Source organism: Salvelinus fontinalis, chromosome 18, assembly GCF_029448725.1.
Source record: "Salvelinus fontinalis isolate EN_2023a chromosome 18, ASM2944872v1, whole genome shotgun sequence".
NCBI classification, from domain to species: Eukaryota; Metazoa; Chordata; class Actinopteri; order Salmoniformes; family Salmonidae; genus Salvelinus; species Salvelinus fontinalis.
Window position 1 is genome coordinate 44,070,220 of NC_074682.1, and position 13,641 is coordinate 44,083,860.

At 46.8% G+C, this 13,641-nt stretch overlaps 2 protein-coding genes across 9 annotated transcripts in view; one reads left to right on the forward strand and one right to left on the reverse strand.

Annotated features, from left to right (window-relative positions):
- Positions 1-865: 865 nt before the first annotated feature.
- myog (myogenin) lies at positions 866-4,077 on the forward strand. The gene is made up of 3 exons (XM_055869586.1): positions 866-1,581; positions 2,988-3,087; positions 3,176-4,077. The coding sequence occupies exons 1-3, from the start codon at positions 1,042-1,044 to the stop codon at positions 3,298-3,300; spliced, it is 765 nt and encodes a 254-aa protein (XP_055725561.1). The 5' UTR covers positions 866-1,041; the 3' UTR covers positions 3,301-4,077.
- A 203-nt stretch (positions 4,078-4,280) lies between these two features.
- The window catches only part of ppfia4 (PTPRF interacting protein alpha 4), a 120,043-nt gene continuing 110,682 nt past the window's right edge, over positions 4,281-13,641 (reverse strand). For 4 of the 8 annotated variants that reach the window (XM_055869577.1, XM_055869576.1, XM_055869580.1 and 1 more), the window contains exons 20-30: positions 13,510-13,591; positions 13,126-13,326; positions 12,664-12,726; positions 10,161-10,187; positions 9,749-9,924; positions 9,450-9,547; positions 8,469-8,644; positions 6,949-7,017; positions 6,558-6,744; positions 6,225-6,320; positions 4,281-6,043 (exon numbers count right to left, since the gene is read on the reverse strand). In XM_055869577.1, the coding sequence (XP_055725552.1) occupies positions 6,262-6,320; positions 6,558-6,744; positions 6,949-7,017; positions 8,469-8,644; positions 9,450-9,547; positions 9,749-9,924; positions 10,161-10,187; positions 12,664-12,726; positions 13,126-13,326; positions 13,510-13,591 (1,138 nt within the window). In that variant the 3' untranslated portion in view covers positions 4,281-6,043; positions 6,225-6,261. The remainder of the gene's footprint in view (positions 6,044-6,224; positions 6,321-6,557; positions 6,745-6,948; positions 7,018-8,468; positions 8,645-9,449; positions 9,548-9,748; positions 9,925-10,160; positions 10,188-12,663; positions 12,727-13,125; positions 13,327-13,509; positions 13,592-13,641) is intronic. The other 4 variants (XM_055869579.1, XM_055869578.1, XM_055869581.1 and 1 more) reach the window with 3 other exon arrangements.

Below are 13,641 nucleotides of genomic sequence, written 5' to 3' on the forward strand. Positions count from 1 at the left end.
TCACAAATATCTTACCTGATGTGACTCTCACTGTTAAGACACATACCAGGCAATGTACAGACTGTACAGACTGTACCAGACAGTGGAGAATAGGCCCACAGTCACTTAGGGGTGTCCAGTTATGTGTCTCCATCCATTCTCTTGGGCTTAAAGCCAAATAATAAGGCTTAAATAATAAGCCAAATACTCTCTTGGATGTGGAAAACATGTGGAGATTTAACTCCATGTCCCCATGAACTTCATAGAGATAAAACATCAGTCAAACATATCCATACTGAAAATCTTCATACCTTATTTTCAGAATGAATCAAAATAACTTTCTTTCAATTAATAACTTCAACAAAAGCTGCTGTGATACTTTCTGTCATCAAGTATGGGGATTTGAGAGTGGAGGTGACAGCTGTGTGTAGACTGTATGGTAGGGGACTTCAGGTATGATGTCGTGGAGGGGGACGTGAGGCAGGGAGTAGCTCACTAAGGCAGCCATCTTTGATCCCATGGTCAGATCTGAGGTAATTAGACCAATTTCCATGGCAACCAGATCACATTCCATTATCTACTACGCCATTGGCCGACGCTTTACCTTGCACACATGCACACACACACGCACACACACGCGAGTGAGCACATAGACATAGCTTCCTATGCACACATATACACACAAACACACACACACACACACGTACATACACACATACACACGGTCCTGAAGCCCTGGAGAGCAGGGCCCAACAGAGATGTGAAGTTTAGATGTGCAGCAACAGCTAAACGCCGTGTCAGGTTTCTCTGGGCTCGTGCTAAATTTAACCCTCTGATCCTGCAGCAGTCAGAGGGTTTAAATGCCAACCTGCAGTTGCTGCTCCACACCAGTTGTTCTCCACACATCTTCCTCTCTCCACTAACCCAGGCCAGAAGTGGGAGAGGCTCACTCACACACTCCCTCCAACACACTCAGACCTAACACCCCTATAGAACACACACAGTAGAGCCCAGAGGAACCAAACCAGAGTCTTAGTCCCCTAAACTTCAGCGTCGACCAGTATGGAGCTTTTCGAGACCAACCCCTACTTCTTCCCCGACCAACGCTTCTACGAAGGGGGGGACAACTTCTACCAGTCCCGGCTGCCGGGTGGGTATGACCAGGGGGGCTACCAGGAGCGCGGGGGTTCCATGATGGGGCTTTGTGGGGGTCTATCCGGGGGGGTTGGGGTAGGGTTGGGTGGAGGTATGGAGGACAAGGCAACCCCCTCTGGTCTCTCCCCCCACCCGGAGCCCCACTGCCCCGGCCAGTGCCTACCTTGGGCCTGCAAGCTGTGCAAACGCAAGACTGTGACCATGGACCGACGAAAAGCGGCCACAATGCGTGAGAAGAGGAGGCTGAAGAAGGTGAACGAGGCATTCGAAGCCCTGAAGAGGAGCACCCTGATGAACCCCAACCAGAGGCTGCCCAAGGTGGAGATCCTGAGGAGTGCCATCCAGTACATTGAGAGGCTGCAGGCACTTGTCTCCTCCCTCAACCAGCAGGAGAACGACCAGGGAACACAGGGCTTACACTACCGCACCGGACCTGCCCAACCCAGGGTGAGTAGGAGACAGGAATGGAGGGAGGAAGAGATGGATGGAGTGAGGGATGAAAGAACCACACCAACCTACAGTAGAGGACTGGGAGAAAGAGCAAGGTAGAAGGGAAGAGAGAGGGATGGAGGGAGGGAGGTTAACAGAGATAAATGAGGATGGGAGTGGTTGAGGTAGAAGAGAAAGAATATGAGGAAAAGGCTAAATGAGAGAAAAGATGTGAATAAAGTGAGAGAGGGAATGACACAGTAGAAGAGAGAGGCGTCAAAGAGGGAGAGGCAGACTGGAGAGGGATGAAGGGAATGAGGAGTGAAGAAAGAGGGACCAGAGAGACTTGGAAACAGATGCAAATGACATGGATGGGGATAATCGCCCCCAACATTTAGGAAATAATGTAATTTTAGTACATGTAGGCCTACAGGTATTAACAGTGCTTTAGGTAAGGCAGGTGTGGCGGTTGGGTGTAAGGTGTTAGGTGTAAAGGCTTTTATATGTCTGTGTGTGCTAGTGTGAGTCTGGTAGGAGGGTAGGTCTATGTCTGTGTGTGCTAGTGTGAGTCTGGTAGGAGGGTAGGTCTATGTCTGTGTGTGCTATCTGGTAGGAGGGTAGGTCTATGTCTGGTGAGTAAACTCTGATATATGGTGTTCGCCTCTCGTAGAATACAAGGTTTCAACAGAACAGTTCCAGAACAGAGCTCTTACATTCATTGACAGTTGTCATAGACAAGTACCGCGGACAGAGCCCTCATCAAACCATCCACTAACAACACAGACAGAACAGCACTTAGAAGTATATTGAAACATTTCACCCTGACGTGCGTGAATTCCCTTGGGAGTGCTGCTAGCGCTATTGTTTTAAGAGACATGCTACATACATTATTTTTATGCCTCATAAGTACTTCAAACACAGCACTCACCTAATCTTGATTTACTTTCATCTTAACCTACCAGCTTTCAGAAAGTTGAAATGGATAATGTGTTATGACACAGTAGTACAATCAATTATTCATAAAGTAATTGATGAAGCTGTGTGTGTAGTGAGTGGAGTTGTGGGTAGCGTAGTGTGTTTGTTTCACTTGGTAGAGCATGGCGCTTGCAATGCCAGGGTTGTGGGTTCGATTCCCACGGGGGACCAGTACGAAAGAATATGAAAATGTATGCACTCACTACTGTACCGTCTGCTAAATTACAATAAAAAAACACATTTGTTTGATGAATCATTGAAAAAGAGACAGGCAACACCAGACAAAGATTATCAATAGTAGTGTGTGTTTGTCGTTGTGAGTAGCGTAGTGTGTGTGTATATTTGTGAATGAGATAATGTGTGTGTCACTGGCATCGTCTGTGTGGGGTGGGGCGTGACGTGTCATATAAAGCGGGGTGACTGACTGTGCCTTGTCTCCATGGTAACAGGTGTCGTCGTCGAGTGAGCAGGGATCAGGCAGCACCTGCTGTAGTAGCCCAGAGTGGAGCAACACCTCAGACCACTGTACCCAGAGCTACAGCAACGAGGGTAACACACACTGTATTACATTTCAGCAATGCACCCTGAACTTGTTGAAAATGTTAGCTATTTTGACGCTCTCTCTGTCTCTCTCTAGACCTCCTGAGTGCAGACTCTCCAGAGCAGACTAACCTGCGCTCTCTGACGTCCATCGTGGACAGCATCACAGCAGCAGAGGGGGCTCCGGTGGCCTACCCTGTACCTGTGGACATTCCCAAATAAACCCAGAGCAGCATCCATACATGTGTGCTGTTAACAGGTCCAATACATCACAAAACCATATTTTTTTAACTCCCTTCCATGAGGAGGTAGTCACTGATGTGATATAACTGGATAGGTGAAAGCTATGCAGCGAAACCTACTGTACATTCCACCTATCCAAGCATGTTAGATCAGTGACTACTTCAATGAAGGGAAGAAAGAAGGACAGGCCCTGTGTGTCCCAGCTAGGTACAAGCTAGCACTTGGATACCACACAGCACCATACACACCAACATAGGCCAGGAGGTTTTTCCTAGTCAGGTCATATGAGCAGGACTAACTCCTGGCCCTAACCTAAAGCCCTCACACCTCTTCAAGGCCCGAGGCCTTATTCCCTACCTAACAAACCCTGTGGTCCACGTCTCCCTACCAGTAGGTTACAGGTCAGATCCTAACCTGAGAACCCACCGACATCAATCTATGCATGTTTTAGGACAAAAATCCAGTTACCTGTGTGGATCTCAAGTTAGAACTGAGTGCCACTGGAAAGGAGCAATGAGAATTATGGTTTTCTGTTCTGACTTAATGCAGAAAATATATGTTTCCTCCTTTTCTAAATCTTTCCCTGATCTATCTTGCATTCTGTTTGCGTGTGTTATGCTTAAAAACATGAGTTTATTATTTGTGGGGCCAATATGTACCATGGCAGGTTTGACCAATGCATCTGCTTAATTTAAACTGCTAATGAATGCTCGTGATGTAAATACGTTCCGTTTTCTACAGAGTGGTTTTGCTATTTTATTTTCTATTTTTTTGCTAACTTATTTTTGAGTTTTATAATAAAGATTGTTGTGTATTTGTAGATGTCCCAAGAAGTGATGTTTCTGTCTAAACTTGCATTAAAGAACATTTTCAGTACTTGGCCGCAGTTAACGTCTAAACATGCACGCACATACTTGCATGTCAAACATCACCTCAAAATGAACACACAACATCAACACTTATCTTGAAAAAAAAACAGCTTTACTTATGTCTATAGTGTCATAATTACAATACACTTTTTAAATAGCCAAATAATAACATCTTGATTTGTCAGCATCATTTCACACCTGGAATAAATACACACACAGTACTCATAGCTGCCACAGTAACACATTACACCTTTTAGACACCTTTAAAACATTGGCTGTAAAATAAAAAAGAAATACACCCATCCAACACTTCACTAGTTCACTGATAGAGCTCTCTCATTGGAGGAGAGGAGGTCATACACACAACACTTGCTAGTGCTCAGGCAGCATCATTGGCCACTTTCACATCCCCATGGCAACTGGACAGGAAGGGGGCGGCAGGGGAAAAGTCCATATATGGCATCATCACTGTCTCTGTCAGGTGTCCTGTTTGTGAGGATTTCGTTTGGCTGATGCCTAGCAGCAATTTACTGTTTGATTTGAAACGAAGTAGAGAAAAACAACACAATCCATCCATGGAGGTTAGTCTAGGGTTTGGCTTTCATAACATGCTGTTTCCCTTAAGTCTCAAATATTGGAGCCTATTGCTTTCATTTACACACACGCTCATCCTGTATCCTCTCATATCTACAGGATCACCTACTCTACTCATGGTAGCTACATCAGTGTCAAATAGAGGAAGGAAACAAGTGGAGATAGGAAAGGTCAGGAGGAAAGGAGATGGGGAAGGAGGAAAGGAGATATGAAAAGAGAGAAGGAAAGTAGGGGATAAAAGGCAGGAAAGGTAACTGAACCGTTTAGGTCTGGACCCAAGAACCTGTGGCTGAGAATCATAGTAGTAGTATCACATAGAGTAACAGACCCCTGCTTAGTGAGTCCTTCATATAACTCCAGACACTGACAGCATATAAGACACACAGAGGTCCAACACACAAATAGAACAGTCACCACCGAATACAGGGCATTGGGTTTCATACAGCAATGATATTATAATATTCTCCATATATAATTCCAATATATATATTTATATATATTTATATAAAAAAACATATGTCATCCATTTTATTTACAGAGAGAGACAATAAATGATTAATACCTTGCATAACCGAGGGGACGATGTGTAGGTGGAAAACACCCAGGAGCTAGAGTAGAGTTAGACTAGAACCCACAAATTAGCAATTAGGTCTAGAACCCACAGATTCGGAATTAGGAGTAGAACCCACAGAGTAGGAATTAGGACTAGAACTCACAGATTCGGAATTAGGACTAGAACCCACAGAGTAGGAATTAGGACTAGAACCCACAGAGTAGGAATTAGGACTAGAACCCACAGATTCGGAATTAGGACTAGAACCCACAGATAAAGAATTAGGACTAGAACCGACAGATTCGGAATTAGGACTAGAACCCACAGAGTAGGAATTAGGACTAGAACCCACAGATTCGGAATTAGGACTAGAACCCACAGATAAAGAATTAGGACTAGAACCGACAGATTAGGAATTAGGACTATGCAGGAGCACGACACCACAACAACAAGGCTACTGGGGGTACTGGGTTTACTGGGAATAGAGACTGGCCGAGTCTCCTTTACAGCAGCGAGTGTGGCCAATGAGCACGCTCAGAGTTCAAAGGTCAAAAAGTCAGAGGTCACCTCCGTATTGCACGTGTCCCACGGAGAAGGTGAGAGGTGACGCTGGATACAGGTCCCTTAACGTCAAGATCTCTCCCAAATTTGGCATGTCACTCTCGAAAGGCCGCAAGCATGTGTCCATACAGGTCATGGGAATAAACTGAAAGAGATACAATGAAAGACAGAAGGAGAAAGCGAGGGAGAGAAAGAAAGAGGGAGAGAGAGGGTTGGTAACTGGGGTGGAACTAGCATGAGGTTTCCCTAATCCCTTTGTTAGCATTGCTCAGTCAGGAATAGGCTAATGGTCCTAGCCATTTGTTGGCATTGCTAGGATGTCTTACCTGTTAACGTTAGCTCCTGTTAGTAAGTGGAGTGGAGTTAGCATGAGTACGTCCGTACAGCAGAGGGGTCGAGTCTCTGGGGAGCCGGGGGAGGAGCTAGACAGTGTGTGGCAGAAGTGGGCGTGGCCGAGCGGGACAGAGAGGAGACAGCGTGCAGTGAGACACACGCATGAATGCCCTCACACACATCAAGCGTTAAGATGAAATCATTTTGTGGCTGTTATTGTTAGGGCTTGCATTATCAGTGAATCGCAAAACACACTCACATCACATCCACACGACTGCAATTCATTTAACTACAAACTCACAGTACCCCTTTCCAAACACACACACCTTCTGGTTGCAGCTGTTTCTTGGGCACCAGGGCCATGGACGGGGGCATGGACATGGAGGGCATACGGAACCCAGCGGGCAGTGTTTCCATGGAGCCCGCCATCATGCCCATCCCCCCCCCCCCCTCCCGTGCTCGGAAACGCTTACGCCACGATGGAGAGCGGCGGAACGTCTTATCATCCCCACTCTACAGAGAGAGAGAGAGAGAGAGAGAGAGAGAGAGAGAGAGAGAGAGAGAGAGAGAGAGAGAGAGAGAGAGAGAGTAAGTAAGTAAGTAAACAAACAGCCATGTAAAAGCAATCAATATGGTTATTAAGAAACAGATTCCATATTTCACAGGAAGACGGCAAAACTGAAACACTTATGGGTCCATTATTTCCTTGTTACTCACCTCCTCCAGTCTGCGGTCAGTGCCCAGGGCCAGGACGTTGTTGAACTCTCTCTCCAGAACCTGCCGAGCCTGGCGCACACACACACAGCATATAGATATACAGCATTTATACAACGGGTGGGTCTAATCCTGAATGCTGATTGGTTAATAGTGCATTCCAGCGGTGTCTTATCCACAAGTTACCACCGGCTAAATCTATGGTGTTAAAATGCCTATTTACTCTGTTCCATCTGACAGCGCAATCCACTGTCTCATCAGCCCAGCCAGGCATGTTATAAACTTGACCTCCCCTATAAAAAGCATCAAGACATTATCTCACATTTCTTTTAGACAACAGCTGAGATTTGTATAAACCTTAGTGTCTGTCTCTCCGACATTTGCAACATTGTTTCAATTTTCAAATTCAATCTCCAACTGTCCCATAGTAATGAACATGTCAGGGTCAAGAGTCGGAACGAGAGAGAGAGGCAGGAAGCATTTCTCAGCCAGTCGAAATCATGAATCAGCTGGCATCATTTTTATGGATATATATAAAGAAATGTCAATTGAAAAAAGGTCAAACGAAATTAAGTGTAGCTAGTTTGCAGTCTTCCCAGCTTCAATTTGAATTTATTGTGTTAGCTGTGTTGTTGGCTAGCTGCTCTGAACAACAGTGTCCTGACGAGGGAGCACATTTTCTATGCCAGGCGAAATCGTACCTCATTAGCTCATTGTTATGTATCCCAAAAAATGGCACTGGAAAACAGCTTAAACAAATGCAACTACTGTTGTAGATTTTTCTTCACTGTTTGGCGTGACTGTAAGTTAGCCGTAGTTGGCTAGCTAGCAAGCAAAGGGATAAGAATGTTTCCAGCCAGAATGGCAACCGAATCAATAGAACGAATGACCAGCCGGCTTGGGTAGCAACCCTAGATTTGTGTCGGGACTATATCTTGTGGAAGGATGAAATAATATTGTCTTACTCACACAAACACACACAACACTCGGCCTCCGCTCCCTAATAGTCTACAGCTGCTCGCTCTGTGCTTCGCTCTCTCTTCCTTTCTGTACAGCTATGTTTTAATAAAGTTGCAAAACAATTGGCTTTTCTGCTGCTTCCCTCACTCAGATCGGACCGGTTGTCTTGTAGGTCCTTTCAGAAATGGGTTTAAAAAATGTATTTATGCATATTCCGGGGCTTCTCGTGTCCATTTCCGAACAGGAGCCCCAATTCTCATCATCATTTGTCCTCATCATTCAGATTTTCACATTTAACCATGAAGTGTTTAGAGAGTAATTAGATGGACAATAGAGCACTGAGTACCAGGCCATTTGCGGGGGTCATTGGCATGTTTGGTAAACTACCCATCAGCGGCATTCATTTGAGCAGTTTTGAATGCTCAAATGAATGCCAACGGTCACAGGGAATTTGACTGGGTCATGACTCGTGACTGGTGTGGCGGTAACATGGTAACTGTGACAGCTCTAGTCATTCCTACACAACGCTAGTCCCTCGACCAAGGGTGTGTGTCTGTGTGTACCTGTGTGTTCTGCATGGGGATCTGCAGTATGAGAGCCAGGCTGCTGTAGTCGAAGGTCTCATCCAGAGCAATGAGAGCCCCGTGGACTCCACTCTCCATCAGGTTGGTATTGTAGTCCTTCAGACCTATACTCTGGACCCAGTGCACTACCTGCTCATTGGTCCACACTAATGCATCTACAGAGAGGGGGGAGGGGGTATGGAAAGAGGGGGGAGAGGAGAGAGAGGGATAGACAGAGAGAGACAGAGAGAGGTATATTACTATCACAGCATATAGACCAGTGCATCTAATAAACAGACATAGAATATCATATCAGAAGTATTCACACTCCAATAGTGTACTCTCAATGGTATACTCCCTTTGTTCTGAATAAGCACAGCTGTCACCCAGCTTTTTCAGAGAGGAACAGGCGGTGTGTGTGTGAGGAGGGGGGCTTCTGATGTGACAGGACAGCTGAGTCAAGTTCATATGCAGTGCTGAAGGTCATAAGGTAGCAAAGCTTTAGCTGGCTCTGTGTGTGTGTGTGTGTGTGTGTGTGTGTGTGTGTGTGTGTGTGTGTGTGTGTGTGTGTGTGTGTGTGTGTGTGTGTGTGTGTGTGTGTGTGTGTGTGTGTGTGTGTGTGTGTGTGTGTGTGTGTGTGCGTGCGTGCGTGCGTGCGTGCGTGCGTAGGTGATGCGTGCGTGCGTGTGTGTGTGTGTGTGGAGATAGCAGTAAAAGGCACAGCTGTCCATACATAGAGCTCCAACCCTCTTAAATCCCGCGTGGCTCAGTTGGTAGTGCATGGTGCTTGCAACTCCAGGGTTGTAGGTTTGATTCCCACGGGGGACCAGTATGAAAATGTATGTACTCACTAATGTAAGTCGCTCTGGATAAGAGTGTCCGCTAAATTAGTCAAATGTGCTGTGTCTACAGACAACTGAGACAGGATCTCACATGATGACATTTATAATGAGAGATCTGTCTATGAGTATGAATGTTTACCTTTCATGTCGTGCATGCTCTCCTCTCTACGACGATCCAGGTCTTTCCTGTCGTAATTGAGTCTCTTCAAGCACATAATCCCATACTGCAGACTGGCCCTGGTACACACAATATTATTTGTGAATTTTTGTATTCCCACATTTTTATGAGTAAAATGTCATTGTTGACTGCACAAATTGAATACATATGTCATCACTTTTATGCCCATTTTCCTATATTGATATTGAAAGTGTAGCATGGCAGCTCCTGAGAACGGTTGCTGTTGCCGTGGTGGCTGGCTGGTTACCATGGTGACTGACCTGTGGAAGCTGTCGACCATCTTGAGGTGTGTGCGGAGGTCTTTCTTGGTGAGGTGGTCCAGCATGCGGGCGTCCACAAGACACTCCATGAAGTAGGAGCGGTACTGAGGCAGACCCAGGCTGGGCAGCCACTCATTACCTATCCACTCATGGTTCATATCCCCGTATGCCAGAGTCTGTGTGTCAGGAGGGACACAGTTAGTGAGTATGCTTGGCTGAGATTAGATACAATTGAGAGGTTCATCTGTGTACGTGGATTAACCAAAAGGGTAGACGTGTGTGTATGTGTGTATGTGTGTGTGTGTGTGTGTGTGTGATCTGAGACTGTGCTCTCTGTGACATGGTGACAACCCCCCTGGCTCAGGTAATTGTTGTGATAACAACGACAGGTGTTAGTGGGAGGAGTTCTCACCTGAGCCCAGCTGCCCTCCTCATTCTCCTGAGTGATTGACAGCGTGGCAGAGACAGGACAGATTGGGTTAGACGCATGCACACAGTTAGCTAATGCTAATCACACACTGAGCTCTACAAAGCTCTCCTTCGCCCTACATTTGGCAACTCTGACCATAACTCTATCCTCCTGATTCCTGCTAACAAGCTAAATTAAAGCAGGAAGCACCAGTGACTCGGTCTATAAAAAAGTGGTCAGATGAAGCAGATGCTAAACTACAGGACTGTTTTGCTAGCACAGACTGGAACATGTTTCCTGGATTCTTCTGATGGCATTGAGGATTACACCACATCAGTCACTAGTTTTATCAATAAGTGCATCGAGGACGTTGTCCCCACAGTCACTGTACGTACATACCCCAACCAGAAGCCATAGATAACAGGCAACATCCGCACTGAGTTAAAAGGTAGAGCTGCCGCTTTCAAGGAGCGGAACTCTAACCCAGAAGCTTATAAGAAATCCCGCTATGCCCTCCGACGAACGATCAAACAGGCAAAGCAACAATACAGGACTAAGATCGAATTGTACTACACCGGCTCCGACACTCGTCGGATGTGGCAGGGCTTGCAAACCATTACATACTACAAAGGGAAGCACAGCCGAGGGCTGCCCAGTGACATGAGCCTACCAGATGAGCTAAATAACTTCTATGCTCGCTTCGAGGCAAGTAATACTGAAACATGCATGAGAGCATCAGCTGTTCCGGACGACTGTGATCACGCTCTCCGCAACCGATGTGAGTAAGACCTTTCAACAGATCAACATTCACAAGGCCGCTGGGCCAGATGGATTACCAGGACGTGTACTCCGAGCATGCGCTGACCAACTTGCAAGTGTCTTCACTGACATTTTCAACCTCTCCCTGTCTGAGTCTGTAATACCAACATGTTTCAAGCAGACTGCCATAGTCCCTGTGCCCAATAACACTAAGGTAACCTGCCTAAATGACTACCAACCCGTAGCACTCACGTCTGTAGTAATGAAATGCTTTGAAAGGCTGGTCATGGCTCACATCAACACCATTATCCCAGAAACCCTAGACCCACTACAATTTGCATACCGCCCCAACAGATCCACAGATGAGGCAATCTCTATTGCACTCCACACTGCCCTTTCCCACCTGGACAGAAGGAACACCTATGTGAGAATGCTATTCATTGACTACAGCTCAGTGTTCAACACCATAGTGACCTCAAAGCTCATCAATAAGCTAAGGACCCTGGGACCAAACACCTCCCTCTGCAACTGGATCCTGGACTTCCTGACGGGCTGCCCCCAGGTGGTAAGGGTAGGTAACAACACATCCCCCACGCTGATCCTCAACATGGGGGCCCCTCAGGGGTGCTTGCTCAGTCCCCTCCTGTACTCCCTGTTCACTCATAACTGCACGGCCAGGCACAACTCCAACACCATCATTAAGTTTGCCGATAACACAACAGTGGTAGGCCTGATCACTGACAATGATGAGACGGCCTATAGGGAGAAGGTCAGAGACCTGGCCAGGTGATGTCAGGACAACAACCTCTCCCTCAACATGATCAAGACAAAGGAGATGATTGTGGACTACAGGAAAAGGAGGACCGAGCACACCCACATTCTTATCGACGGGGCTGTAGTGGAGCAGGTTGAGAGATTCAAGTTCCTTGGCGTCGACATCACCAACAAACTAACATGGTCCAAGCACACCAAGACAGTTGTGAAGAGGGCACAACAAAACCTATTCCCCCTCAGGAGACTGAAAAGATTTGGCATGGGTCCTCAGATCCTGAAAAGGTTTTACAGCTGCACCATCGAGAGCATCCTGACGGGTTGCATCACTGCCTGGTATGGCAACATAATTACCTCAATTACCTCGACACTGGTGCCTCTGCACATTGACACATTGACTCTGTACCGGTACCCCCTGTATATAGCACCGCTATTGTTATTTACTGCTGCTCTTTAATTATGTGTTAGTCTTATCCCTTACTTTCTTTTAGGTATTTTCTTAAAACTGCATTGTTGCTTAAGGGCTTGTAAGTAAGCATTTCACTGTAAGGTCTACATCTGTTGACAAATAAAATTTGATTTACATTTTTGGAGTGATCTGAGTCCCATGCACCAATGTAACCGACCAGGTACTGAACCCAGGAAAGCCATATGGAGAGATAGATCAACTTTAACACCAGAATGCTAAGACATAATTCATTACAACACACCCAACACAACCTAACAGACAACCAGCATAAATCTACACACAATAACCCATCAAAACAACAGAGCCTAATATGGTACACCAAAGACACGCTAACCCAGGCACAAACAAGCAGGCAGTGTGCGTTGTAGTTGTAGGAGGCTGGGGATGAGCGTGTGCGGAAGCGGGCATATGTGTAGCACAGCGGGGCAGAGGGTGTGTGGGTGTGTGATGTGTGTGGTGTGTGTGGTGTGTGTGTGGTGGGGAGGGGGTCACACAGATGGCACTGACCGCTTTAGTGGAGGAAGCCAGGTTCTCCATCTCTTCATGGGTTAACCACACATTTCCGGAGGACTGTGCAGAGAGGGAGAGCACGCACGAGCACGCACACACACATAATTACAGACAGACAACAAAGAAGAGCACGCACACACGCATACAGTGTCTGTAGTGAGAGGGAGTGTGTCAGGCAGGCAGTATCTGGCACACTGTTGAGAGAGTAGGTTTCCCGTTCCACCCCATGCAGCACAGTGGACAGAGTGAAGAGTACTGTCAAATCCAAAAGCACTATCATTACAGGGTCAGTGAAGTGACAGGTGATGGGCAGTGTGTGTGTGTGTATGTTCCATGAGCGGTACAGAGAGGCTGTGTGTCTGTGTGTCTGTGTGTGTGTGTGTGTGTGTGTGTGTGTGTGTGTGTGTGTGTGTGTGTGTGTGTGTGTGTGTGTGTGTGTGTGTGTGTGTGTGTGTGTACCGTTCTAGAGGTGAGCGGGGCAGAGGGGCTGGTTAGGGACACCATCTCCTGGATGGCCAGCCTTAGTTTGAGGCGGTGCAGGGGGTTACTGATGCCAATCTCCCTCTGGATCTCTGTGTCAGACAGGGCCGACATGATGGCACCACTCTTCACGTTGGCACGACATGCTGCCACATACCAGGCAGGCATACCCACCCACAGCTACATTGGTGAGAGAGAGCATCATCTTCATCATCACCACCACCAACATCATCATCTCACACAGCATAACCCTCCTGGTGATTATATGGTAGGACAACGTTAAGGTAGGGTAGGGGAATCTGAAGGGCTACGGATAGAGTAAGGTTGTGGTGGAGGTTAGGGGTCAGGGGTTAGAGGTTATACCTCTAGCCAGGAGACCACAGTTGGTCCATCCCACTGAGCGAAGGGCAGTCCTCTCCTCCTGGCCTCCTCTAGCAGCTCATGTCTGACACAGAGACAGGGGAGAGATAGAAACGAGGAGAAAGAGGGAGTGAA